The sequence below is a fragment of the Danio rerio genome, chromosome 4 (genome assembly GCF_052040795.2).
Source record: "Danio rerio strain M-AB ecotype USA chromosome 4, GRCz13ab, whole genome shotgun sequence".
Classification (NCBI taxonomy): domain Eukaryota; kingdom Metazoa; phylum Chordata; class Actinopteri; order Cypriniformes; family Danionidae; genus Danio; species Danio rerio.
The window spans coordinates 1,282,501-1,309,854 of record NC_141024.2 but is presented as its reverse complement, the minus strand read 5'-3'; the positions used below and the strand labels follow the sequence as shown (position 1 = coordinate 1,309,854).

Genomic DNA, 27,354 nt, shown 5'->3' with positions numbered 1-27,354 from the left:
TGTTTGTGTGTCTGTCTGTGTGTGTGTTTGTGTGTGTGTGTGTTTGTTTTGTTATTTGTGTGTGTGTGTCTGTGTGTTTGTTAGGGTTTGTGCGTGTCTGTCTGTGTGTGTTAGTGTTTGTGTGTATTTTTGTTTTGTTATTTGTGTGAGTGTGTCTGTGTTAGTGTTTGTGTGTCTGTCTGTGTGTGTTTTTGTGTGTGTTTGTGTGTGTGTTTGTTTTGTTATTTGTGTGTGTGTGTGTCTGTGTGTTTGTTAGGGTTTGTGCGTGTCTGTCTGTGTGTGTTAGTGTTTGTGTTAGTGTGTATTTTTGTTTTGTTATTTGTGTGTGTGTCTGTGTTAGTGTTTATGTTTATTGTCTGTGTGTTTGTGCGTGTCTGTCTGTGTGTTTGTGTGTGTGTGTGTGTGTGTGTCTGTCTGCGTGTGTAATTTTGTTTGTGTGTCTGTCTGTGTTAGTGTTTGTGCGTGTCTATCTGTGTGTTTGTTAGTATTCGTGTGTGTGTGTGTCTGTCTGCGTGAGTAATTTTGTTTGTGTGTCTGTCTGTGTTAGTGTTTGTGCGTGTCTATTTGTGTGTTTGTTAGTAGTTGTTTGTGTGTGTGTGTGTGTGTGTGTGTGTGTGTGTGTGTCTGTCTGCGTGTGTAATTTTGTTTGTGTGTCTGTCTGTGTTAGTGTTTGTGCGTGTGTCTGATAGTGTTTGTGTGTGTGTGTGTGTGTGTCTGTCTGCATGTGTAATTTTGTTTGTGTGTCTGTCTGTGTCTGTGTTAGTGTTTGTGCGTGTCTGTCTGTGTGTTTGTTAGTGTTTGTGTGTAATTTTGTTGTTTCTGTTTGTTTACTGAGGGACAGTTTTGTTTTGATTCATTCAGAAACCTGTGTGTGTGTGTGTGTGTGTGTACTAGTTTATGTGGTTTACAGGGACAGATTTCTCACATGTGTGTGTTGTTTTGCTCTTTATTTTTCAATGTTATGTTTGTGATTTGTGTTATGCCCAAATACTATTTTAAAACGCTTAAGTGGTGAAGTGTTTTGCTTTTGTGTGATGTTTTGAGAGTTGTGTGTGCAGAGATTTGATTTTGACTCAACGTTTGACTAGTGCTGGATAAATCCGCTGATTTGCAGTTAATGATTCCTCTGATCATCCACCAGACGAGTGTTGTGTGACTGTAAGAACTCATTTATATTTTAAGGACTTTATTATTGCTTCAGCTCTTTGTGTTGAGTGTTTCCCTTTCTGTAATGTCTTCTGACGCAAGAATTGTGAAATACTGTAGTCTTTCATTGTTAATCTCTGCCAACAGGAAACATTATTATAATGTTGTGGAAAGGTTCTCTCAGTGTTATGAACACATTCTGAACACTTTACAATGAGTTTCCTCAGTTCAGAACGCAAGATTTGTGGAGTCAATGCAAAGTTCAACCCAAGTTTATGTGCACAAAAATGATAAAGTTTCCCACTTTAACATAGAATGATTGTATATTTGTACAGTGAAGACTCTATGCAGTGCTTTTTTTTTTTTTTACATTTGATTGAATTTCTGTACATCAATACTGTTGAAAATGAATCTTGTTTAATAGTTTTTATCTGTGCTTTTGATTTGTTATAAAACCCAGCGCCCTTTAGTCAGTAATCTGTCGTGTTTCGCTGCAAAAAGGGGCGGGAATAAACAAGATGATTAGACATTTAAAAACAGAGCGAGCGATTGGTTCATATTTTAAATTTCTGTATAGAGAGGTCATGTTTTGATTCTCGATTGGTCTCGTGCAGTCAAGTGATGCAATTTCGCAGGTCGGAGTTCATCAAGCTTGAACTTTCCAACGCAGCGATCTGCGAAACTTGACGCACAAGCTTGCGTTTCCTTTCTGGCGCATTCGTGTGAAAATGAATGGAAGTCTATGGGGAGAAAAGTCCAATGTGACCACAGCTTTATACTGAAATTTAACCCCGCCCCCTACTCAATATTCAATTTCAGTTGAGAAAACATCATCATACTGAAATTAAACCCCGCCCCCTACTCAATATTCAATTTCAGTTGAGAATACATCATCATACTGAAATTAAACCCCGCCCCCTACTCAATATTCAATTTCAGTTGAGAATACATCATCATACTGAAATTAAACCCCGCCCCCTACTCAATATTCAATTTCAGTTGAGAATACATCATCATACTGAAATTAAACCCTGCCCTCTACTCAATATTCAATTTCAGTTGAGAATACATCATCATACTGAAATTAAACCCCGCCCCCTACTCAATATTCAATTTCAGTTGAAAATACATCATCATATTAAAATTAAACCCTGCCCCCTACTCAATATTCAATTTCAGTTGAGAGTACACCATCATATTAAAATTAAACCCTGCCCCCTACTCAATATTCAATTTCAGTTGAGAATACACCATCATATTAAAATTAAACCCCGCCCTCTACTCGATATTCAATTTCAGTTGAGAATACACCATCATATTAAAATTAAACCCCGCCCTCTACTCGATATTCAATTTCAGTTGAGAATACATCATCATACTGTAATTAAACCCCGCCCCCTACTCAACATTCAATTTTAGTTGAGAATACATCATCATACTGAAATTAAACCCCGCCCCCTACTCAACATTCAATTTCAGTTAAGAATACATCATCATACTGAAATTAAACCCCGCCCCCTACTCAACATTCAATTTCAGTTGAGAATACATCATCATACTGAAATTAAACTCCGCCCCTACTCAATATTTATTTCAGTTGAGAATACATCATCATACTGAAATTAAACTCCGCCCCTACTCAATATTTATTTCAGTTGAGAATACATCATCATACTGAAATTAAACTCCGCCCCTACTCAATATTTATTTCAGTTGAGAAAACATCATCATACTGAAATTAAACTCCGCCCTTCTCAATATTTATTTCAGTTGAGAATATATCATAATACTGTATTTTAACCCCGCCCCCTACTCAATATTTATTTCAGTTGAAAATACATCATCATACTGAAATTAAACTCCGCCCCTACTCAATATTTATTTCAGTTGAGAATACATCATCATACTGAAATTAAACTCCGCCCCTACTCAATATTTATTTCAGTTGAGAATACATCATCATACTGAAATTAAACTCCGCCCCTACTCAATATTTATTTCAGTTGAGAATACATCATCATGTTGAAACAAAACTTCGCCCCTACTCAATATTCAATTTATATTGTGAATAGGTCATCAAACTGAAATAAGACCCCACCCCCTATATAATTTCTGTTGAAAATGCATCACAGAACTTCTTTTAAAACAATAGCTGTGAGAATGTAAGTAAAGCACTGTATTGTTGTATTAGCTGTGTAGTGTGTGTGTGTGTGTGTGTGTGTGTGTGTGTGTGTGTGTGTGTGTACATGTTTTTGTGACATATCAGGACACAAATCTGTATAATGACATGGGTATGACACAGATATTACAAAAAGGAGGTGAACTATGAGGACATTGGTGACGTCCTCATTTCTCAAAAAGCTTATAAATCAAACAGGATGAGTTTAATCAGAGAGTAAAGCTGAACAGTCTCCTGTGATGGTTGGGTTTAGGGGTGGGGTGGGGTGAGGGCAATACAATATACGGTTTGGACAGTTTAAAATGAATGGAAACCTATGTAATGTCCCCACTTTTCACAAAAACAAATGTGTGTGTGTGGTTGTGTGAGGTTTTACAGATGTTTTTCTGGTGTTTTTGACTTTTTGTATTTGTGTTGTTCATGTTTGACTGTGACTGAATGGAGAATCTTCAGTAATTGTTGAGGTGTAATGAGGAAAGTCCTCCATATTTGTCTGATCGCTGCTTTTTGAGGACAGAACCTCCTTTGAGCGGGAACAAACCGTCGTGTGTCAGACGTCAGAAATATGAAACTATTTTCTCAGGCAGCAAATTGCACCTTTCATGGTTTAAAAATATAAGTGCAGCTTTGAAGAACAAAGCCGAAATCCATTAGCTATTAGCATGCAAGACACATATGAGTCAGAGAGAGAGAGAGACACAGAGAGAGAGAGACACAGAGAGAGAGAGAGAGAGAGACACACAGAGAGAGAGAGAGACACAGAGAGAGAGAGAGAGTGAGAGCGATTCAGTGGAGGAAGATGGATTGATTCAGGGCTTCCAGGAGGGAAGACACACACACACAGACAGACAGACAGATCAATCTATCAATGGATGGATAGATAGATAGATAGATAGATAGATAGATAGATAGATAGATAGATAGATAGATAGATAGATAGATAGATAGATAGATAGATAGATAGATAGATAGATAGATAGATAGATAGATAGACTGTTGGATGGATAGATAGACTGTTGGATGAATGGACGGATGGACGGACTGACGGACGGACGAATGGATTGTTGGATGGATCAATGGATAGATAGATGGATAGATAAATGATCTGATGGATGGATGGATGATAGATAGATTAATAGATGGATGGATGGATGGATAGGTATGTAGGTAGGTAGGTTGAGATTCATTCAGTGGGAAAGAGCTGGATTATGAAATGAGCTTCCCTCAGCTGTAATCACTCTTAATTCTGAACATTGATCGTGAGCAACGCTTGATCAATAGTCATTTTTCTAATTGATTTTGATGGCGGAGCTCGAGCAGATCTGAGTGCGTGATGACAATCATTAATATGAAGGATGCCAGAGACTATCGCTTTTGTAACCTCAGCAAATGTTATTTTAATTCACAAAAAAAGGATCCAAAAATGATTGAAAACAGTGATTAAATTGAAAACAGGAAATGTAAAGAGTGTAATTCTAGTTGTATGAATAATTTTATTATAATCTATCATTTACTTATTTATTTTATTATTATTAATAATAATATTAATATTATTATACACATAAAATTATAGTTATTTAATACAATATTTTTATTATGTTTTATTTAATATATTATTATCATTTATTATATTATTACTATTATTATGGCTCACTTATTATTTATTATAGTCTATCATTTATTCTTTATTTAATATATTCTCATTATTATTATTATTATTGTACAATTTTTATTAATTATTTTATTGTCATTTAATATTATGTTTATATTATTATTATTGTACACATTTATTATTTATTATATTATATTATTATTATTTTATTATAATGATAGGGCTGAATGAATAAATGAATAATATGATCACTAATTATTATATTATTATTATTGTACGCATTATTTATTCGTTTATTTATTTATTATAATTTATTTATTCATTATATTATTATAATTTATTATATCATCATTATCATCCTCATCCTCATTATTATAATAATTACTTTGCACATTTATTATTTGATTTTTTTATTTCCTATGTTATTATTAATTTATTAATTATAATATTTTTATGTAATATTGCCATCATCTTCATTATTTTTTCATTTATTTATAATATATTTATAATTTATTATATTAATATTATTATTATTATTGTTGTTGTTGTTATTATTATTATTATTATTATTATTATTATTATTATTATTATTATTATTATTATTATTATAAACATGTTTAGTTTTATTGCCTCTCTTTAAATAAATGTGTGTTGTATCATCTCTTAGTATTTCTCCGCTAAAATAAGCGTCAGATCTGGGATCCGTGTTCGGCTGATCACAGGATCAAATGTGACAGTGAAACTGATCTGAGAGCAGCGTAATAAAAGCGCTCGTCTTCCTCTGAGCAATTGACATTTTACCTGCGCAGGCGGATAAAGATCTGCGGCTCGCGGCTGTTTCTAGCAGCTCAAAGACTGAAGAACGGCTTTATCATAATTACACCGAGACCCCTGTTCCTCAAAGACCCCTGAACAGCAGCAGATTCTAGATTATATGTGTGTCAGGTTATGCGTATGAAATAATACTACAGTAATTCATAGCAAATATTAGTTATTAGCTGTGCCTCAATGAATGCTCTGCCACACAGAATCCACTGTAACTTAATGGCAGCAGTTTATCAGTAACTTACTGTAAATAAATTACAGCAAAAATACTGTAGTTTGACATTGACAGCACCATATATCTTGCTGTATTTTTACTGTAAAATATAGTTATTTTCTCACAGTGCAACTTCAAAATACAGAACCATACTGCATAATTCACCTACAGTAAAACACAGTGTAATTTGTGTATTTCTTTGTCTTTTTTAATTATTTTAATTTTGTTTTTATTTCATAAAGCATACAAGTTTGTACTGTAAATTAGGTCACAAAACTGCATGAAGTTGCTTAATAAAGCAATTATTAACATGCATAGTAACCATTAATCAATTACGAACTCATTCTGAGTGAACCTAAAAACCACAAGATACATGTGTAAATAATACTTATTTTAGTAAGTCTGTAACTAAGTATAAAGGTGCACTTGTTATGCACATTATAAACGTGCTCATAAGTCGAGATTACAGCATTTGTAGCTGTGTTTATAAACTGCTTATAGTTAATGCTTATAGGATGAATGAACTATTTGCTAATGCTTAACGATTTATAGTGTGTAGTTATTTATTATAACGTGTTACCTTTATATTGATATGGTATTATTCACTATCACTAGTAAATTAAGTCAAAAATCATTTAATTAAATATTTTAAATCACTTATAAGCACTTTGGTTAGCCATTTCAGAAGAATCCAGTGAATTGGCAACCTTGCCGGCATATTTGACATCATAGCCTACTATAGTAATATACTACAGTATTTATTAGTTTATCAGTTCACTATAGTTTATACTACAGTTTGCTGGACCATTCATTCAGAGTTGTTGATTCTATATTATAAACAGTATAATACAATATATGAATGTTGAGTAGGGGGCAGGGTTTTATTTCTCTATGATGATGATGTATTCTCAACTGAAATTAAATACTGAGTAGGGGCGGATTTTATTTCTGTATTACAACTTTTCTCAACTGAAACTGAATATTGAGTAGGGGGCGGGGTTTTATTTCTGTATTACAACGTTTTCTCAACTGAAATTGAATATTGAGTAGGGGGCGGGGTTTTATTTCTGTATTACAGCGTTTTCTCAACTGAAATTGAATATTGAGTAGGGGGCGGGTTTTATTTCTGTATTATGACGTTTCCTCAAATTAACTGAATATTGAGTAGGGGGCGGGGTTTTGTTTCTGCATTAAAATGTTTTCTCAACTGAAATTGAATATTGAGTAGGGAGGGTGTTATCCATATGATAACCGTTTTTTCAATTGAAATTGAATATTGATTTGGGGGCGGGGTTTTCCATATGATGTTTTCTAAACTGAAATTGAATATTGAGTAGGGGGCGGGGTTTTATTTCTGTATTATGCCGTTTTCTCAACTGAAATTGAATATTTAGTAGGGGGCGGGGTTTTCCATATGATGCCGTTTTCTAAACTGAAATTGAATATTGAGTAGGGGGCGGAGTTTTATTTCTTTATTACGACGTTTTCTAAACTGAAATTGAATATTGAGTAGGGGGCGGGGATTTATTTCTTTATTACGACGTTTTCTCAACTGAAACTGAATATTGAGTAGGGGGCCGGTTTTATTTCTGCATTATGACATTTTCTCAAATCAACTGAATATTGAGTAGGGGGCGGGATTTTATTTCTGTATTACAACGTTTTTTTTTTTTATGAAACTGAATATTGAGTTGGGGCGGGTTTTATTTCTGTATTATGATGTTTTTCAAATTAACTGAATATTCATTAGGGGGCGGAGTTATCCATATGATGACATTTTCTCAACTTGAACTGAATATTGAGTAGGGGGCGGGGTTTTATTTCAGTATGATGACGTATTCTCAACTGAAAATGAATATTGAGTGGAGGCGGGATTTTTTGAATGATGATGTATTCTCAAAACACTGTAGTATTTACTAAATTATTTAAACTAATAGCATGATCTGCTGATAAGTCTGATCTAAGACAGAAGTTGAAGTAGATGTTGAGTCAGTGAATTGATGGAGATGTTAAAGTGTGTGTGTGTGTGTGAGACTGTAAACGGCTGTAATGTGTGAGTGTGTGATCCTCACTTTCACACCTCAGGCTGAGCAGCAGACAGTAATGATCTACTAATGAACGTCATTATGAATCAGCAGGATTCTTCACCTTATCTTTTCACCTTATCCTTAGCTTTTATAACCCAAATGTGGGATTGGCCATTTTTGGACCCAACTTTGGGTTAATGCAACCCAGTGCACATAAATATGTATTAAGTATTCATCATTCGTTATGTTGTAGTATTTAAAGCTGAAATTCCAGGTGCTGCCTGAAATAAAAAAGCTGCATGAATGACACTGTGCTGTGTTAAAGTTAGTAATTATGAAGTCTAAAATATGACATTTGGTAAAATAATAGTGGTGAATCATTATTATTATTATTATTATTATTAGTTTTTATTAGAGTTATTGTTTATTTATTGGATTTAGATTTTGTATTTGTATCATTTTTTGTTGTGTGTTGTACAGAAGTGTGTGACCCAGTTGTGTTTGCCTTGAAGATCAGTCGAATTTGTGTGTGATTTTGTTTTCATTTATATATTTGTGTGTGTGTTTTTGTTTGTGTGTGAGTGTATATGTTTGTTTATTTGTGTTTTTACTGATGTGTGTGTGCGTGTCTGAGTGTTTATTAGTTAGTTGTATATTTGTCCGTGTTTGTATTTGTGTGTGTATTTGTTTGTGAGTTTGTGTTTGTGTGAGTGTGTGTGTATTTTTGTATGTGTTTGTGGGTTTGATGTGTGTGTGTGTGTGTGTGTGTGTGTGGTTTTGTTTATGTATACGTTTATCAGTGTATTTGTGGTTTTGTTTAATTGTGTGTGTATATGTGTATTTGTTTGTGTTTGTGTATATGAGTGGTTTTGTTTATGTATGGGTGTATGAGTGTATGTGTTTGTGGTTTTGTTTTTGTGTTTCTTTGTGTGTACGTGTGTGTGTGTGTGTGTGTGTGTGTGTGTTTTGTTTACGTTTTTTGAGTGTATGTGTTTGTGGTTTTGTGTGTGTGTGTATGTGTGTGTGTGTGTGTGTGTGTGTGTGTGTGTGTGTGTGTGTGTGTGTGTTTGTTTTTTTATGTATGTGTATGTTTTTGAGTGTATGTGTTTGTGGTTTTGTGCGTGTGATGTGTGTGTGTGTATGTGTATGTTTTTTAGTGTATGTGTTTGTGGTTTTGTGTGTGTATGTATATGTGTGTGTTTTTTGTTTTGTTTTGTTTATGTATGTGTTTATGAGTGTATTTGTTTGTGGTTTTGTGCGTGTCTTTTGTGATGCATCAGAAGACTAACTTGTATAATGACCTGGTTATTACACATGCATTACTGAAGAGGGTGAACTATAAGGACATTTCTGATGTCCCCATTTCTCAAAGCTTATATAAATCACACAGAATGAGCTACTTCAGAATGTAAACATTGCACATCTCCCGTAAAGCGCAGGGTCAGCTGTAGGGTTCGGCTAAAGCAGTAGAAAACACAGAATAAAAACAATAGAAACAAATGGAATGTCCCCACAATTCACAATTCCCGTGTGTGTGACTCTGTCTGCAGGTGGGATTTTCGAGTCGATTGAGAGCGGGCCGTCTGGACCAGAGGAACTGGCTTTTAAATTCGCTCTGAACACCATCAACAGGAACCGAACGCTCCTGCCGAACACAACGCTCACCTACGACATCCAGAGGATCAACGTCTTCGACAGCTTCGAGGCCTCCAGGAAAGGTGAGACAGAGACGGGGTTAAATTAAGCAGACTTTACGAACTAAAATAAGCTCATTTTACAGCTCTACTAGAGCTAAACAGTTGAATTTGACTCTTATTAGTCCAATCAGCTAATCTCCGGGTTTTTGAACCATGGGCAACTCTACTCGACGGTTGGTCTCACGTGTCAGCCATGTTTGTAGTTTGTTTACCCTCCACCCCTGGAGTTTGTAGTTCTAATCAAATTGCTCTGTTGTCTCCTGTCGTCCAATCAACAGCCTGCGAGCAGCTGTCTCTGGGCGTGGCTGCGATCTTTGGCCCCTCCCACAGCTCGTCAGCCAATGCGGTGCAGTCGATCTCCAACGCTCTGGGCGTCCCGCATATTCAGACGCGCTGGAAACACCAGGTTTCAGACAACAGAGACTCGTATTACGTCAGTCTGTATCCCGACTTCTGCTCGCTCAGCCGCGCCATCCTGGACCTGGTGCACTTCTTCAGGTGGAGGACGGTGACGGTGGTGTACGACGACAGCACGGGTCAGTACTACTATAACACTCGTTAATTAACCCTTGTGTGCTGTTGAGGATGTGCTCTGGGCTGATTTTGAGTCTTAATTTAGGGGAAATAGGTATTGAACACGTCACCATTATTCTCAGAAAACATATTTCTAAAGCTGCTGTTGACCTGAAATTTTCCCCAGATGTTGACAACAACCAAAAAAATCCAAAAATGAAGAGAAAACAAAACTAATTCATTTACAAATGACGTTCTGTGTAATAAAGTGAAATGACGAAGGGAAAAAGGATTGAACACATGAAGAAAGGGGGGTGTAGTTCAGCAGTGAAAGCCCAGACAGCAGCTGAAATCTCTTAGTAGTTCTTCAGCAAGCCTCTTTTTCCCCCCAGTGTATCTTATAGCCAGGGCCGGAGCAAGCTGAACTGCCGCTCTAGGCAAAGGACGATCACGCCGCCCTCAAACCTAAAGTGAAACCGCCCTAGACGCGGCTATAACTGAGGCGCGGGTGGCGAAGGTAGTTTAGGGGACGCCGCTCTCTATATTCTGCCACCCTAGGCAGCCGCCTAGGTCGCCTTTATGGAAGCGCCGGCCCTGCTTATAGCCAGCTCTTAATTTGTGAATTGCGAGGTCCCGGAACAGATTGGGTTAACGGATCCGACATGTTATCTGAGGATGGAGAGGTGTCACGCACAGAAATGGAGAGAACATGCATGAGGGAGGTTGGCGGTGGGTGGCGGAGGGGTGTCGCTGATGAAAGTGTAGAGGGATGGGGAGTCGTGGAAGAAAGTGAAAGTGAACAGCAGACGGGGTAGGAGGGGGGTTGAGGAGGGGGATCGGTAAACTGAGGTGCCGGATCAGATTTCAGAGGTGCCTGATCCGGCGTGTTCCGGCAAAATTAAGCCCTGCTTATAGCTAATAAAACAGGAAAAGTTTGGACAATTTGACTAAGTTTAGGCTTTTAGGTGCTGCAGCTTAAAGACGCCTCTCATATGGAGAATGAAGCCTCATGTGTTGCTCAGGTGTGAGTTTCTCACAGACTTCAACAGAGTGTGTAAATCTTGATGCTTCTGTGAGTCTCGCCTATCAGATCTGAGCTTTACTCTGTATTCTCTATTGGATTGGGATCAGGTGATTGGCTGGGCCAGCTTGATTTTCTTTCTGTGAAAGTAACTGAGAGTCTCCTCGGCTGTGTTTTGGATCCTTGTCTTGCTGAAATGGTTTCATCAGAATCAGAAAGAGCTTTATTGCCAGGTATCACACATATAAGGAATTTGTTTATGTGACAGAGCTTGTACAGTGCATCAGAATTACAGAGACAGGACAAAAAAACAGGTAATATATATATATATATATATATATATATATTATTAATGTGTATTACAAATATAAGTAGTGACTGCAGATATACAAATTGACAAGGTACAGGTATATGTTACTATATACAGCGTTATATGTGCAGCTGTTTTGTGCAAATTGGCATGTAAAGAATGTTGTGGAATAAGTGTATATGTGTATTAAAAGTTTATAGCAAGTAGTGATGTTGGTTTCATAATAATTATTATTATCAAGTGTTCATGAGGTGGATTGCCTGAGGGACAGTTGATGATAATAATCATGAAAAACTCATGCATATCTTAGGTGTGAGTTTCTCACAGACGTTAGCAGAAAGTCAAAATCTTGATGCTTCTGTGAGTATAGTCTATCAGATTTAAGCTTTAGTTTGTATTCTCTATTGGATTGGGGTCAGGTGATTGGCTGGGCCAGCTTGATTTTCTTTCTCTGAAAGCATCTGAGAGTCTCCTCGGCTGTGTTTTGGATCATTGTCTTGCTGAAATGTCCACCCTGGTTTCATCTTCATCCTCCTGCTAATGTAGATTTTGGCCTGAAGCAGCTGATCTTCATTTACACCGAGGAAGGGCAGAGGCTTGCTGAAGAACTACTGGTTGCTGAAGAACTGCTGTCTGGGCTTTCACTGCTGATCTTCTATTCTTCATGTGTTCAGCAGTGTTTCCCTTCGTCATTTAATTTTGTTACACAGAACTTCATTTGTAAACTAATCAGATTTGTTTTCTTTGCATATTTAAATTTCTTTGGTTATCAACATCCGGGGAAAATTTCAAGTCAACAGCACCTTTAGAAATATGCAACCCAGTACTGGGAAACAGCCACATACACTCACATTCACACTCATACACTATGGACAATTGAGTTAATCAATTCCCCTATAGCGCGTGTGTTTGGACTGTGGGAGAACCCGGAGGAAACCCAACACGGGGAGAACATGCAAACTCCACACAGAAATGCCAACTGACCCAGCAACCTTCTTGCTGTGAGGCCACAGTGCTGACCACTGAGCCACCGGGCCAGCCTTTTCTGAGATTTTACACACACACTCACTCACTCTTTGTCACACACACACACTGCAGCAGGGGTGATTCAGTCAGAATGTGTGTGTGTGTGTGTGTGTGTGTGTGTGTGTGTGTGGTCGTGGAGTGTTTACTGACTCCTAATTCAAACAAATGATTGCAGCTCCTGCTTTCATTCAATTAGTGTGATTACAGACAAACGTCATCAAACGCCGCTATTAATGACGGAGCGCTAATGAGCAGTGTGTGTGTGTGTGAATGAGATGAGGAGAAGGCAGTGTATGTGTGTATGTGAGATGAGGAGAGTGCAGTGTGTGAATGTGCGTGTGTGGCTGGTGACTGTGTATGTAATAAGCAAAGTGTGTGTGTGTGTGTGTGTGTGTCTGTGTGTGTGTGTCTGTGTGTGTGTGTGTCTGTGTTACTTCATCTTTTACTAATGTCCTCAATCTCACCTAGAGTAGTAAAGTCAGCAGTTGCCAGGCGACCATTAGTTACCCGTCGTTAAGGTCACATGAAGGCGCAGCGCAGCCCCTCCCTCTAAGTATCCCAGGATGCACTGCTGCAATCAAACGCTTCCCAGCGGAGACACACATCTGACCACAACACTGCATACCTGACCAACACACACACACGTGACCATAATCACAATCACATACACACATGCACAGACACATAAACAGAATTACACACACACACACACACACACACACACACACACACACACACACAGACATGCACTCAGACACTGAAACACACACACATGCATACACACTTGCACACATTCTTACAGACACAGATACACACATGCATACACACTTACACACACAGACACATACATAGCCTACACACACAACACACACATATGTAAACAAACACACACACACACACAATCATGCATAAACACACACACACATTTACACATGGACATGCACACAGACACTCAAACATGGACACACATGCATACACACACAACCATGTATACACACACTTACACACATAAACAAACACATGTATACACACGCACAAACACACATGCACACACACAATCATGCATATACACTTACACACAAACACACACACATGCATATACACTTACACACACAAACACACACACATATACAAAGACACAAACACATGCACCTGGACATGCACGTATGTACACACAGATATGCGCACACACATGCACAGACACCCATACACACATGCATACACAACGATACAAACACATGCACACACGCACGCATGCACATGCACACACGCACGCATGCACATACACACACACACACATTCAAAACATTTCAGTGAGGAAAAACCCCATGCAGTGTCACGGTGGCGCAGTGGGTAGCATGATCGCCTCACAGCAAGAAGGTCGCTGGTTTGAGTCCCGGTTGGGTCAGTTTGCGTTTCTGTGTGGAGTTTGCATGTTCTCCCCGTGTTGGCGTGGGTTTCCTCCGGTTACTCCAGTTTCCCCCACAGTCAAAACACATGCGCTACAGGGGAACTGATGAACTCAATTGGCTGCAGTGTATGAATGTATGAGTGTGTATAGGTGTTTCTCAGTGTTGGGTTGCAGCTGGAAGGGCATCCCCTGTTTAAAAAATTGGCTGAATAAGTTGGTGGTTCATTCCACTGTGGCGACCCCTGATTAATAAGGGGACTAAGCCGAAACTAAAATGAATGAATGAATGAATGAATGAAGACCCCCTGCATTTCTCTTTAATGAACATGCGAATCAAGCGTTTCTCTTAAGCTCTCCTCTAAGCCGGAGCGTGTCTCCGCTGCAGAAATGGAGTGTGAATGTATGGATCGGTGTGGTGTTTGCGAGTGTGTTTTGTGTGCTGTCAGATATGGATCTGCTGTAGTGCTCGCTCAGCGTTCTGCTGTTGTGTCCCGCAGGTCTGATCCGCCTGCAGGAGCTCATTAAAGCTCCGTCCAGATACAACATCCGGCTGAAGATCCGACAGCTCGCCGCCGACACCAAGGATGCCAAACCGCTGCTGAAGGAGATGAAGAAAGCCAAGGAGTTCCACGTCATCTTCGACTGCAGCCACGAGATGGCCGCGTGGATCCTCAAACAGGTCAAAAAGCATTTCCTCTTTATAATTAAGGGGGCAGTTCACACAGAAATGTACTTTATTAATTACTAGAGCTGTGGAAAAACGAGACGGTGCTTTAGGCTTGTGTTCAACAGCAGATGGCACTCTAAGCTAGTTTTTAACAGCAGACGGCGCTCTAGGCTAGTTTTTAACAGCAGACGGTGCTCAAGGCTATTTTTTTACAGCAGACGGCGCTCTAGGCTATTTTTTTTTACAGCAAACGGCGTTCTAGACTATTTTTTTTACAGCAGATGGCACTCTAGGCTAGTGTTTAACAACAGATGTCGCTCTACGCTAGGGTTTAACAGCAAATGGTGCTCTAGGCTAGGGTTTAACAACAGACGACGCTCTAGGCTAGTTTTTAACAGCGGACAGTGCTCTAGGCTAGTTTTAACAGCAGACGGTGCTCTAGGCTAGTTTTAACAGCGGACAGTGCTCTAGGCTAGTTTTAACAGCAGATGGTGCTCTAGGATAGTTTTTAACAGCAGACGGTGCTCTAGGATAGTTTTTAACAGCAGACGGTGCTCTAGGCTAGTTTTTAACAGCAGATGGTGCTGTAGGCTAGTTTTAACAGCAGATGGTGCTCTAGGCTAGTTTTAACAGCAGATGGTGCTCTAGGCTAGTTTTTAACAGCAGACGGTGCTCTAGGCTAGCTTTTAACAGCAGAAGGTGCTCTAGGTTAGTTTTTAACAGCAGACGGTGCTCTAGGCTAGTTTTTAACAGCAGATGGTGCTCTAGGCTAGTTTTTAACAGCAGACGGTGCTCTAGGCTAGCTTTTAACAGCAGATGGTACTCTAGGCTAGTTTTTAACAGCAGACGGTGCTCTAGGCTAGTTTTAACAGCAGATGGTGCTCTAGGCTAGTTTTTAATAGCAGACGATGCTCTAGGCTAGCTTTTAACAGCAGAAGGTGCTCTAGGTTAGTTTTTAACAGCAGATGGCGCTCTAGGCTAATTTCTAACAGCAGGCGGTGCTCTAGGTTCATTTTTAACAGCAGATAGCGGTATAAGCTAGTTTTTAAACAGCAGATGATGCTCTAGGCTAGTTTTAAAACATCAAACAGTGCTCTAGGCTAGTATTTAACATCAAACAGTGCTCTAGGCTAGTATTTAACAGCAGACAGTGCTCTAGACTAGTTTTAAACAGCAAATGACACTTTAGTAGGCTAGTTTTTAACAACAGATGGCACTCTTGGCTAGTTTTTTTTTTTTTTACAGCAGATGGTGCTTTAGGTTAGTTTTTACCAGCAGACGGTGCTCTAGGTTCGCTTTTTTTAACAGCAGATGGCGCTCTAGGCTTATTTTTAACAGCATATGGTGCTCTAGAATAGTTTCAAGCAGCAGATGGTGCTCTAGACTAGTGTTTTAATAGCAGTGGGTGCTCTATGTAGTTTACCAGTAGTTTACCAGTGCTCTACCAATAGTTTGTCCTTATTTTCTGGTCATTTGATATTTGCGGTATTTAATTCTCAGTTTCAGCATGGTTTTTATTCACGTCTCTGGTATAAATGATGATGGCTCGTCTTCTCCAATCATAATTCACATGTTAAATCTCAGTGTTAGAAATTCTATTAGTGTGACATTATTACAAAGGCCTCGAACCAGAATGGGAATGTAATTAAAGCCGGCGTTTTGGCCGCGGGGCTTTAAGATCTCTGATTAAAGATGCAGCACTGATAAAGCGTCTCTCGTTTATTAAAAGCGCAGCGCTGATGGAGGTCTTTCTGTAGGATTCTGATGTAGATCACTGTATATGCAAATCACATAGACACTGAAAAAAATTATTCAAAGATGATTCCTTGGATTTACTCAATTTTTTCACGTTAAGGGGTTGTAAACAATTTATTCAGGTTGAATTTAAACAAACCAATTAATTTGAACATTATTCAATTTCATTTGATTGTTTAAATTCAACACAAATTGTTTACAACAGTTCTGCATGCAACACTTTTTCAGTGCAGTGCATGACAGACACGCTCATGTTCAAATATATGTCATATATTTAAAATTATTTATCCTCCTGTGAAATAATAATTCTCTCAATAGTATCCACAGTGTTTCCTGTTGCATATTCTTCTGGAGAAAGTCTTATTTCTTTTAGTTTGGCTAACATAATAATAATAATAATAATGTTAAAGTTAATATTATTTACCCCCTTTTTAACCCACCCTTTTCCTGACTGGCTACAAAACTGCTTGCCTAGTTTACCTAGTTGGTTTGAACCATTAATATTCATGATATTATCTGATTTTTTTTCTGCAGGCTCTTTCAATGGGAATGGTGACAGAATATTATCATTACATCTTTACAACACTGGTGAGTTATTCATAAAACACCGTATTATTTATTAATTATAGAAGAAAATACTACATTTTCATTTTGGAGTCTGACTCAACTCTTTCTTTTTAAGGTAAATTTATGTGATCTGTTTTCCAGTAAAATCGTAGACGTGATTCTTATGTTGAGTCACAGTTCAAAAAGAGCATTGCTAGCATGAATTAGCAAGTTCAGGGCATGTTTTAACAAATTGCTAACATGGTCTGGCATTGGGCTAACATGAGTTGTAACATGTTGTTGAATTTACATGTTGCTAGAATTGTTCCTTGCATAAATCAGTACATGGCTAACGTGTTTTAACCAGTTTTAGCATGATTAACATGTTTAATACAATGATAACATGAATTAGCATGTTTTTTACCTTAAATGATCATGTTGTTAGCTTGTTTTTACATGTGGCTGACATGTTTTAACCTGTTTTAAGCATGGTTAACATGTTTAACACAATGATAGCATGAATTAGCATGTTTTTTTACCTTAAATTATCATCTTGTTAGCTTGTTTTCACATGTGGCTAACATGTTTTAACCTGTTTTAGCTTGGCTAACATGTTTAACAGAACGATAACATGAATAAGCATGTTTTCACTTTAAATGATCATGTTGTTAGCTTGTTTTTACCTGTGGCTAACATGTTTTAACCAATTTTAATTATGACTAACATGTTTAAAACAATGATAGCATTAATGTGCATGTTTTCACCTTAAATGATCATGTTGTTAACTTATTTTCACATGTAGCTAACATGTTTTAACCTGTTTTACCATGGTTAACATGTTTAACACAATGATACATGTGGCTTACATGTTTTAGAAAGTTTTTAGCATAGATAACATGCTTAACACATTGATCGCATAAATTAGCATGGTTTTACCTTAAATTATTATGTTGTTAGCTTATTTTTACATGTGGCTAACATGTTTTAACCAGTTTTTAGCACGAATAACATGTGTAACACAATGATATCATGCATTAGCATGTTTTCACCTTAACTTATCATGCTGTTAGCTTGTTTTCACACATGCCTAACATGTTTTAACCAGTTTTTAGCATGGATAACATGTTTAGCACTATAAATTAGCATGGTGTCACCTTAAATTATCATGTTGTAAGCTTGTTTTCACACATGGCTAATATGTTTTAACCTGCTGTAAACATGGCTAACATATTTAACATAATGATGGCATGAATTAGCATGATTTCACCTTAAATTATCATGTTGTTAGCTTGTTTTTACATGTGGCTAACTTGTTTTAACCTGTTTTAAACAAGTGTAACATGTTTTAACACAATGATAGCATGAATTAGCATGCGTTTACCTTAGATTTTTATGTTGTTAGCATGTTTTCACACATAGCTAACATATTTAACACAGTGATATCACAAATTAGTATGTTTCACCCTAAATTATCATGTTGTTAGCTTGTTTTAACTTGAGGCAAACATGTTTTAGCGTATTTGCTAACCTAAATTGAAGTGGTTATATGGCTTAACATTTTGTTATTGTGTTTCTATTATATTTATTGTTAGAATTGTTTGCTAATTTGTAGTTGCAATTAACATTTCATATTTATTAGATATCACTAGCATGCACTTACATGTTTCTAGCTTAATCTAACATGTTTTACCTGTATGCTAGCAATGAAATAGCATGGTTCTACCATTACCTAATGGCTATTTAATTAACATCCTGTTAACATAAATGAGGGTGATGCTACCATGGTTAGCAGTAAACATGTTTTAGCAGGTTTAAAATTGTTAAAACCTTAAGACATCGCTAGCTTGTATTTAGCATGTTGTTAACATGAATAAGCAAGACATGTCCATGCTTAGCAATCAGCATATCACAGCACATTTGAAAGCTTTAAAACTTTCAGACATCGCTAGCTTGTTTGAGGACGCCTTAGCATGATGTTAACATTAGCATGATGCTACCATGCTTAGCAATCAGCATGCTCTAGCATATCCAAGAGCGTTAAAACTTTAGAGTTCGCTAGCTTTGCATGCTTATAATGTTGTTAGCATGTTTTACTATGCTGCTAGCATTATTTTTCCTGATTGTTAGCATATCCTAGGCTAGTGGTTCTGCTCTGTAGATAGCTAAGAAGTTAGTCTCATCAGTTATAAACAAACAGTTTTGATATCAGAAAGTACTCTTCTTCTAAATGTAAAGCAAGGTTGTTTTGCTGAACTCTCCTACAGCCTGTTCAAAGCATAAACACATTTAATTGTGATCAATTAGTTTGGTAAACAAGAGTGATTCTGTTTCTCCAGTGGATGGTCTTGATTTGAGAGCATTTATTCAAGAAGGGGCTGTGTTTTGTGCCGTGTTTGTTTTCTGTTTTCGTGAGGTTCAAACAAGGCAAATATTATTCAAGCGAGCAGAAAGATCAAACCTAAATCAAAGGAAAACAAGTTTACTGGTCTCACACCGCTGCTGCTGATGTAACACAAACCCCCAGTGAATTATTAATGATGTTTTGCTTCTGCAGTAATTGTGTTGAAAATGCCTAAAATAAACAATATTATAGTAATTAATAGTAAAAACTATAGTGTTTTACTGTGTATGCATTATAGCCTTCACAACAATATGTAATTAATGCTGAAGAATACTGTAGTATTAACTATGGTCAACTGATACACAGTATTATAATTTAGTTAAACTGTGGTGTATTGTAGTATAATATTACCTGTGGTTGTAGAAAACTACAGTACTGGGCATTTGTTTATATTATTATAGTTGTTGTGTTACCATGGCAACTATAGAATCACCACAACAGATCAATTACTGTAGAGTTTGTGTTCCCATAGCAACTGTAGAATCACCACAACAGATCAATTGCTGTAGAGTTTGTGTTCCCATAGCAACTGTAGAATCACCACAACAGATCAATTGCTGTAGAGTTTGTGTTCCCATAGCAACTGTAGAATCACCACAACAGATCAATCACAATAGTTGTTGTGTTACCATAGCAACTGTAGAACCACCACAACAAATCGATTACTATAGTTGTTGTGTTACCATAGCAACTGTAGAATCCCCACGACAGATCAAACACTATAGTTGTTGTGTTACTATAGCAACTGTATAATCACCACAACAGATCAATCACTCTAGTTGTTGTGTTACCGTAGCAACTGTAGAACCACCAAAACAGATCAATCACTATAGTCGTTGTGTTACCATAGCAACTGTAGAATCCCCACAACAGATCAATCACTATAGTTGTTGTGTTACCATAGCAACTGTTGAATCCCCACAACAGATCAAACACTATAGTTGTTGTGTTACCATAGCAACTGTAGAATCACCACAACAGATCAAATACTAGTTGTTGTGTTACCATAGCAACTGTAGAATCACCACAACAGATCAATCGCTATAGTTGTTGTGTTACCATAGCAACTGTAGAACCCCCACAATAGATCAATCACTATAGTTGGTGTGTTTAAGTTTGTTTCTGTGTGTGTGTGTAGGATCTGTTCGCCCTGGATATGGAGCCGTATCGCTTCAGCGGTGTCAACATGACCGGTTTCCGCATTTTGAACACGGAGAGTCCGCAGGTTTCCTCCATCATTGAGAAATGGTCAATGGAGAGACTGCAGGCGCCACCCAAACCAGACTCCGGCCTACTGGACGGCTTCATGACGGTCAGTGTGTGGGTGTGTATATGTGATTGTGAGTTTGTGTGTGTGTGTGTGTGTGTGTGTTTGTGTGTGGTTGTCTGTGTGTGAGTTTGAGTGTGTGTGTGTGTGTGTGTTTGTGTGTGGTTGTCTGTGTGTGAGTTTGAGTGTGTGTGTGTGTGTGCGTGTGTGTGTGTGTGGGTGAATGCTGAAGTGCGGATGATGCGTCTTTTTGAAAAGTCTTTATCCGTCTTTGTGTTTTTGTTCTTTTCATCTCTCTCAAATTGTGTGTGTGTGTGTGGTTCAGAGCAGCCTTCATCACTCACCGATCGTGAACAAACAGATGTGAGCACTTGAGAAACCGTTTAAAGACACACACACGCGCTCCTTCATGAAACCTAGAGAGCATCACTAAGATCCTGTTCAAAACACTGAGATCAGCTCTCTAAGATCCTCGCTTATGCAGGAATCCCAGAATGCACTGCAGTCAGCTCCGCTCTGCCAAATGTGCTCTAATAACATTTGTCATAAGGTTATTTCTGAACCTACACTTAAAAAAAATATGTTTGTGGTTATTTTAACATTCATTCATTCATTCATTTTCTTGTCAGCTTAGTCTCTTTATTAATCCGGGGTCGCCACAGCGGAATGAACCACCAACTTATCCACCAAGTTTTTATGCAGCGGATGCCCTTCCAGCCGCAACCCGTCTCTGGGAAACATCCACACACAAACATTCACACACACACTCATACACTATGGACAATTTAGCCTACCCAGTTCACCTGTACCGCATGTCTTTGGACTGTGGGGGAAACCGGAGCATCCGGAGGAAACCCATCCGAAGGCAGGGAGAACATGCAAACTCCACACAGAAACGGCAACTAAGCCGAGGCTGGACCCAGCGACCTTCTTGCTGTGAGGCGACAGCACTACCTACTGCGCCAATGTCTCGCCATCTTAACATTTAAAAATATATATAATTATGTCACACTCAATCCAAAATACAGGTACATTTGAAGCATTTCTCCTTCATTTTTCATTTATTCAATTGAACTAATATACAACAAATGTAAATGTAATGTATTTAGGTTTGAAGACAACAAGTAGTGCTACATGAGTATGTGGTGCATTCACTAGTAAACATTGTTTTTCATCATTGTAGGGTGGTGTTTAAGTGCATAGAGAACACTCAGAAGTGCACTGTGTTTTATAGACTTACAGCAGTGAAAATAAGTATTGAACACGTCACCACTTCTGTCAGAAAACATATTTCCAAAGGTGTCGTTGACCTGAAATTTTCATCAAATGTTGGTAACAACTAAAGAAATCCAAATATGAAATGACAAATCTGATTAGTTTACAAATGAAGTTCTGTGTAATAAAATGAAATGACGAAGGGAAAAAGTATTGAACACATGAAGAAAGTGAGGTCTATTTAGGCAGTGAAAGCAGCTGAAATCTATTCTCTCTGGCAGCTTAAAGACGCCTCTCATATGGAGAATGAAACCTCATGCATATCTCAGGTGTGAGTTTCTCACAGACTTCAACAGAGTGTCAAAATCTTGATGCTTCTGTGAGTCTCGTCTGTCAGATCTGAGCTTTACTCTGTATTCTCTATTGGATTGGGGTCAGGTGACTGGCTGGGCCATTCTACAGCTTGGTTTTCTTTCTCTGAAAGCATCTGAGAGTCTCCTCGGCTGTGTTTTGGATCATTGTCTTGCTAAAATGTCCACCCTGGCTTCATCTTCATCCTCCTGCTAATGTAGATGTTGGCCTGAAGCAGCTGATCTTCATTTACACTGAGGAAGAGCAGAGGCTTGCTGAAGAACTACTGAGAGATTTCAGCTGCTGTCTGGGCTTTTACTGCTAAACTACACCTGCCTTTCTTCATGTGTTCAATACTTTTCCCCTGTGTCAATTCATTTTATTACACAGAACTTCAGTTTTTAACTGATCAGATTTGTTTTGTTTGCATATATGGATTTTGTTGGTTGTTGTCAACATCTGGGGAAAATTTCAAGTAAACGGCACCTTTAAAAATGTGTTCTAAGAAAAATGTTGACATATTCAATACTTATTTTCACTGCTATATGTATATATAGGCACTAACGGTCAAGACTTGGGTCATTTTTATTTATTTATTTTTTTCAAGAAAACTATTCTGTTTATCAAGGTGACATTTATTAAATGTAAAACAAAAGTTAAATTGTTAAATATTTGTTTTTTAAATATTTATTTATTACTTATTGTTTGTAGTTTCAAACAAAATTATCACTCCAGACATTATTGCTTTTATTCCTATTACCAATAATGATAATAACAATAAATAATATGAGAGTGATTTCTAAAGGATCATGTGACTGAAGACTGGAGTAATGAAGCTGAAAATTCATTATTAAAATCCCTGAAATAAGTTATTCAATTATAAACTTTTGAACAGCTATTTTATAGTGCAATAACATTTCCCAATTTTACAATTTGTACATTTTTTTATTAAATAAATGCAGCTTTGGTGAGCAGGAGAAGCTTATTTTAAATAATTTAAAAGTCATACTGACCCTAAACTTTTGACCAGTAGTGTATATATGTATATATATATATATATATATATATATATATATATATATATATATATATATATATATATATATATATATATATATAGAATTATTAGCCCCCCTTTGAATATTTGTTTCTTTCAAAAATATTTCCCAAATGGTGTTTAAGAGAGTAAAGAATTGTTCACAGTATGTCTGATAATATTTTTTCTTCTGGAGAAAGTCTTATTTGTTTCATTTCGGCTAGAATAAAAGCAGTTTTTAATTTTTTAAAACCCATTTTAAGGACAAAACTATTATTCCCTAATAAGCTTTATTTTTTCTGATAGTCTACAGAACAAACCATCATTATACAATAACTTGCCTAATTACCCTAACCTGCCTAGTTAACCTAATTACCCTAGTTAAGCCTTTAAATGTCACTTTAAGGTGTATAGAAGTGTCTTAACAATATCTAGTCTAATATTATTTACTGTCATCATGACAAAGAGAAAATAAATCAGTTATTAGAGAGGAGTTATTAAAACTATTATGATTAGAAATGTGTTAAAAAAGATTATATAAAACTTATATACACACACACATATATATATATATATATATATATATATATATAGCATTCATGTTGCTGACTGTCTCCTGCTGGAAAATCCCACAGATATCAAGTGAATCTCCACCAGAGAACTGTGCTCTCAAACCTCCAATAAATCATCTGTCCGGCTGAACTATTATTAATATGGGAAGATAAAGGACTGGGCTAAATAATAAATAAGCCGAGAGCTGATGAAGCGCTTCATTAGAGTTACGGATGTTTATGACTTTCCCTCTGCGAGATCTCGCTCCGCTCTCATTTGCATGAGTAAAGCTGCTCTTCAGATGCAATCAGACGGACAGATAATGGAATTCATTAGCAGGAGGACGATTACTTACCCGTCCACATCAGCTCAGAGCGCGCGCCGCTAAGTTCATTTGCGGTTTGTTGCTTGTCATCTAAAAAACAAAGAGATGAAAAAGCTGATGAGAAATCAGAACAATAGATGCTCTAACACACACTCGTCTGAAAGCAGACCTTCAGTGGTGCTTACAGTAGCTGTTTCCATCAAAAGATTTGAGTTGAATTTTGCATCAAATGTTTGTGAATGAAATATTCGTGCGTGTTTCCATCCAATGAGTCAAAGAGAACAAAGTTGTCTCTTGCTGATAAACTTGCACCAAATATAAAACAAAAAATGTTGGAGTGAGGCAGTGGCGCAGTAGGTAGTGCTGTTACCTCACAGCAAGAAGGTCGCTGGGTCGCTGCTTCGATCCTCGGCTCAGTTTCTGTGTGGAGTTTGCATGTTCTCCCTGCGTTCACGTGGGTTTCCTCCGGGTGCTCTAGGTAGGCTAAATTGTCCATAGTGTATGTGTGTGAATGTATGAGTGTATGGATGTTTCCCAGAGATGGGTTGCAGCTGGAAGGGCATCCGCTGCATAAAAACGTGCTGGATAAGTTGGCGGTTCATTCTGCTGTGGTGACCCCTAATTAATAACGGGACTAAGCCGAAGGAAAATGAATGAATGAATGAATTATTATTATTTTAGATACTTATAGATAAAAGTAGTATAAGGAATGCAGTGTGTATAGGGGCGGGACAGTAAATCTGACATAATTCTCTCTTCCGGCTGCCGTTATCAGTCTCACACTATTGTTTTCCTCTTTCTGAAAGTCTTGATAACACCATCCTGGAGTTTTTCTCATATTATTTCAGCAAATAGGATTGTAAAAGAATGATTTGTTGTGCTCTACCATTCACTGCGCCCTGCGCCGCCAACTATGACCACTTTGGCTGCTGAGAAACGTGCAAATGTGAAAAGAGTGCATTATATTTAAAGTAGGGCTGTTAAAATTAGCGCGTTAATGCACGTGATTAATTTGAAAAATTTAACACGTAAAAAAAAAAAAAAATAACGCAAATAATGCAGTTGCAGTTTCGCAATTTTTCTGTTGTGGCCGACATGTGTTCACAGGGACAACGTGTGCATAGAGGCGACCTAGGCGGCTGCCTTGAGCAACAGAATAGTGAGCGAACCCCCCGGTGCTCACATTCATCCGCTATACCCACCCCCTCCCTCACGGTCCTCACTTTCATTCGTGAACCAGTCACTTTCGGTTGAGGGCGGCGTGATTGCCGTTTACCTAGAGCGCCTGTTCAGCTTGCTCTGGCCCTGCGTGTGTTTAACGTGCAAAGAAATATGGATGACCAAGGACGCGCATCTAGAAGGAAAGTTTCCGTATAAAACAATTAATGTGGCATCACCAGACTATACTGCTTTTCCTCCAGAATTTCATGCGATTTCGGGTGTTTAATTTTAAATCTTTAGACTGTAGGTCAGCAGTTCACTCTCATTCAGTAGATTTCCATTCAGGATGTTTTTGTGTGGTTTATTCATAAACTAATTTCGAGAGGATCACGTGCTTATAATCAACACGGCTGGCTCCTTATTAGCTCCGTAATCAGCCCTATTAGATAATTACGGACGGAAGCATTATAAATAACCTGAGTTTTTCCCTCCAGTTATCTTCGTCTTGAAGCTCCCCCCCCTTTCCACCCCTACATCCTCCCCCTTTTTTCTGATCAGGCGACACGGTGGCCCAGTGGCTAGCACTGTTGCCTCACAGCAAGAACACCGCCGGTCCAACCTTTCGGGCCGGTTGGTGTTTCTGTGCGGAGTTTACATGTTCTCCCCGTGTTCGCGTGGGTTTCCCCCGGGTTCTCCGGTTTCCTCCCACCGTCCAAAAACATAAACCATAGCCAATCGACTAAAACAAACTATCACCCAATACAACCTTAGTTCACACTTCTCACGGTGACAAGCAGGGGGCGTTCTCGAGACCTACCTGACCTCGAACTCCCCTCTCGCCCCCTTCTAATGGGAGGGAGCCCCGGGCTCGAGGATATTACGAGCTCAGGGCTCTCCCCCGGGACAGCATGCCAAATACGCTTTATTGATTATCAGCTAAGTGTGAACTCTTGAAATGGAATTTGATACCGCCCGGCGAACGGAAAGGAAAAACCTCCGCATTTCGAGACTCGCGTGATCCTTTAAGGTAATCAAAAATCGCTGCTTACATTTTCGATTCTTTATCAGTATTATCCTAATCAACAAAGCGGAGTATTGGTGTCCATGTAAATGTGCTGTAGTGAAAGTGCCAGATGAAGTCGCAAGCTGTCAAAGACCGCCCCATTCTCTGCTTCCATGAACCCTCACATTTCATAAGTTTGACATGTTTCCCCCTTACATGCAACTTTTGTAAAGCTTCACGTTGCTGTGTCAGAATCCTTGCTTGTAAAATGCAGCACTACTTTAGAATGCTTAGTTTATGCGAATTTGATGAACACGATCGTGCATGTTGATGAATGTGAGGGTATCCCTCGCTCACCGCATGCACTGCACTGTGTGCATTGTCTGTGTGTGTGTGTGTGTGTGTGTGTGTGTGTGTGTGTGTGTGTGTGTGTGTGTGTGTGTGTGTGTGTGGTCCACTTAGAATTCATCATGGAAATCATTTGAGTTTGTTATTGGCTTGTTTCTAGTCTAAATATCTAAAATTTCTTAAATCAAGAAGAATTTTCTAGACAAGCAAAACTTATTGTCTTGTTTTGAGAAATAATATGCCAATATTAAGTGAGTTTTTCCTTAAAACAAGCAAAATAATCTGCCAAGGGGGTATAGCAAATTAATCTTGTTTTTTGTTTTGATGTAAGATTATTTTGCTGACCCCATTAGCAGATTATTTTGCTTGTTTTAAGGAAAAACTCACTTAATATTGGCATATTATTTCTCAAAACAGGACAATATGTTTTGCTTGTGTACAAAATTCTTCTTGATTTAGGAATTTGTAGATATTTGGACTAGAAACAAGACAAAGAATCTAAGTAAGAACAGCATTTTTTGCAATGCATTGATTGTTTTGAAATTCAAATGGTACTTACATGCCTGTGTTTTTATTTCTGTGATAAATACGGCGTTTCGTGATTAATTATGATTAATTACAAAAAAAAGTGTGATTAATTACGTTAATTTTTTAAATCATTTGAAAGCCCTAATTTAAAGATGATCTTATTCTCTTGCCAGGAGAGTTGCACTTTAATCTGAATGCTTGTATAATAACGAGCAATA

At 37.8% G+C, this 27,354-nt stretch overlaps 1 protein-coding gene and 1 long non-coding RNA gene across 10 annotated transcripts in view; one reads left to right on the top strand and one right to left on the bottom strand.

Moving 5' to 3' along the window:
• Positions 1 to 27,354, bottom strand: part of LOC148679883 (uncharacterized) — a 759,583-nt gene that overhangs the window by 129,978 nt on the left and 602,251 nt on the right. The gene's annotated exons all lie outside the window — the stretch shown is intronic.
• LOC101885658 (glutamate receptor ionotropic, kainate 2-like) overlaps positions 1 to 27,354 on the top strand; it is a 98,654-nt gene that overhangs the window by 42,284 nt on the left and 29,016 nt on the right. For all 9 annotated transcript variants that reach the window (XR_015942133.1, XR_015482321.2, XR_015482322.2 and 6 more), the window contains 5 exons: positions 9,554 to 9,721; positions 9,979 to 10,236; positions 14,479 to 14,660; positions 16,938 to 16,991; positions 20,489 to 20,662. Coding sequence is in view for 5 of the 9 variants with exons in the window: in XM_087247743.2 (XP_087103869.2) it covers positions 9,554 to 9,721; positions 9,979 to 10,236; positions 14,479 to 14,660; positions 16,938 to 16,991; positions 20,489 to 20,662 (836 nt within the window). In the remaining 4 variants the exon portion in view is untranslated. The remainder of the gene's footprint in view (positions 1 to 9,553; positions 9,722 to 9,978; positions 10,237 to 14,478; positions 14,661 to 16,937; positions 16,992 to 20,488; positions 20,663 to 27,354) is intronic.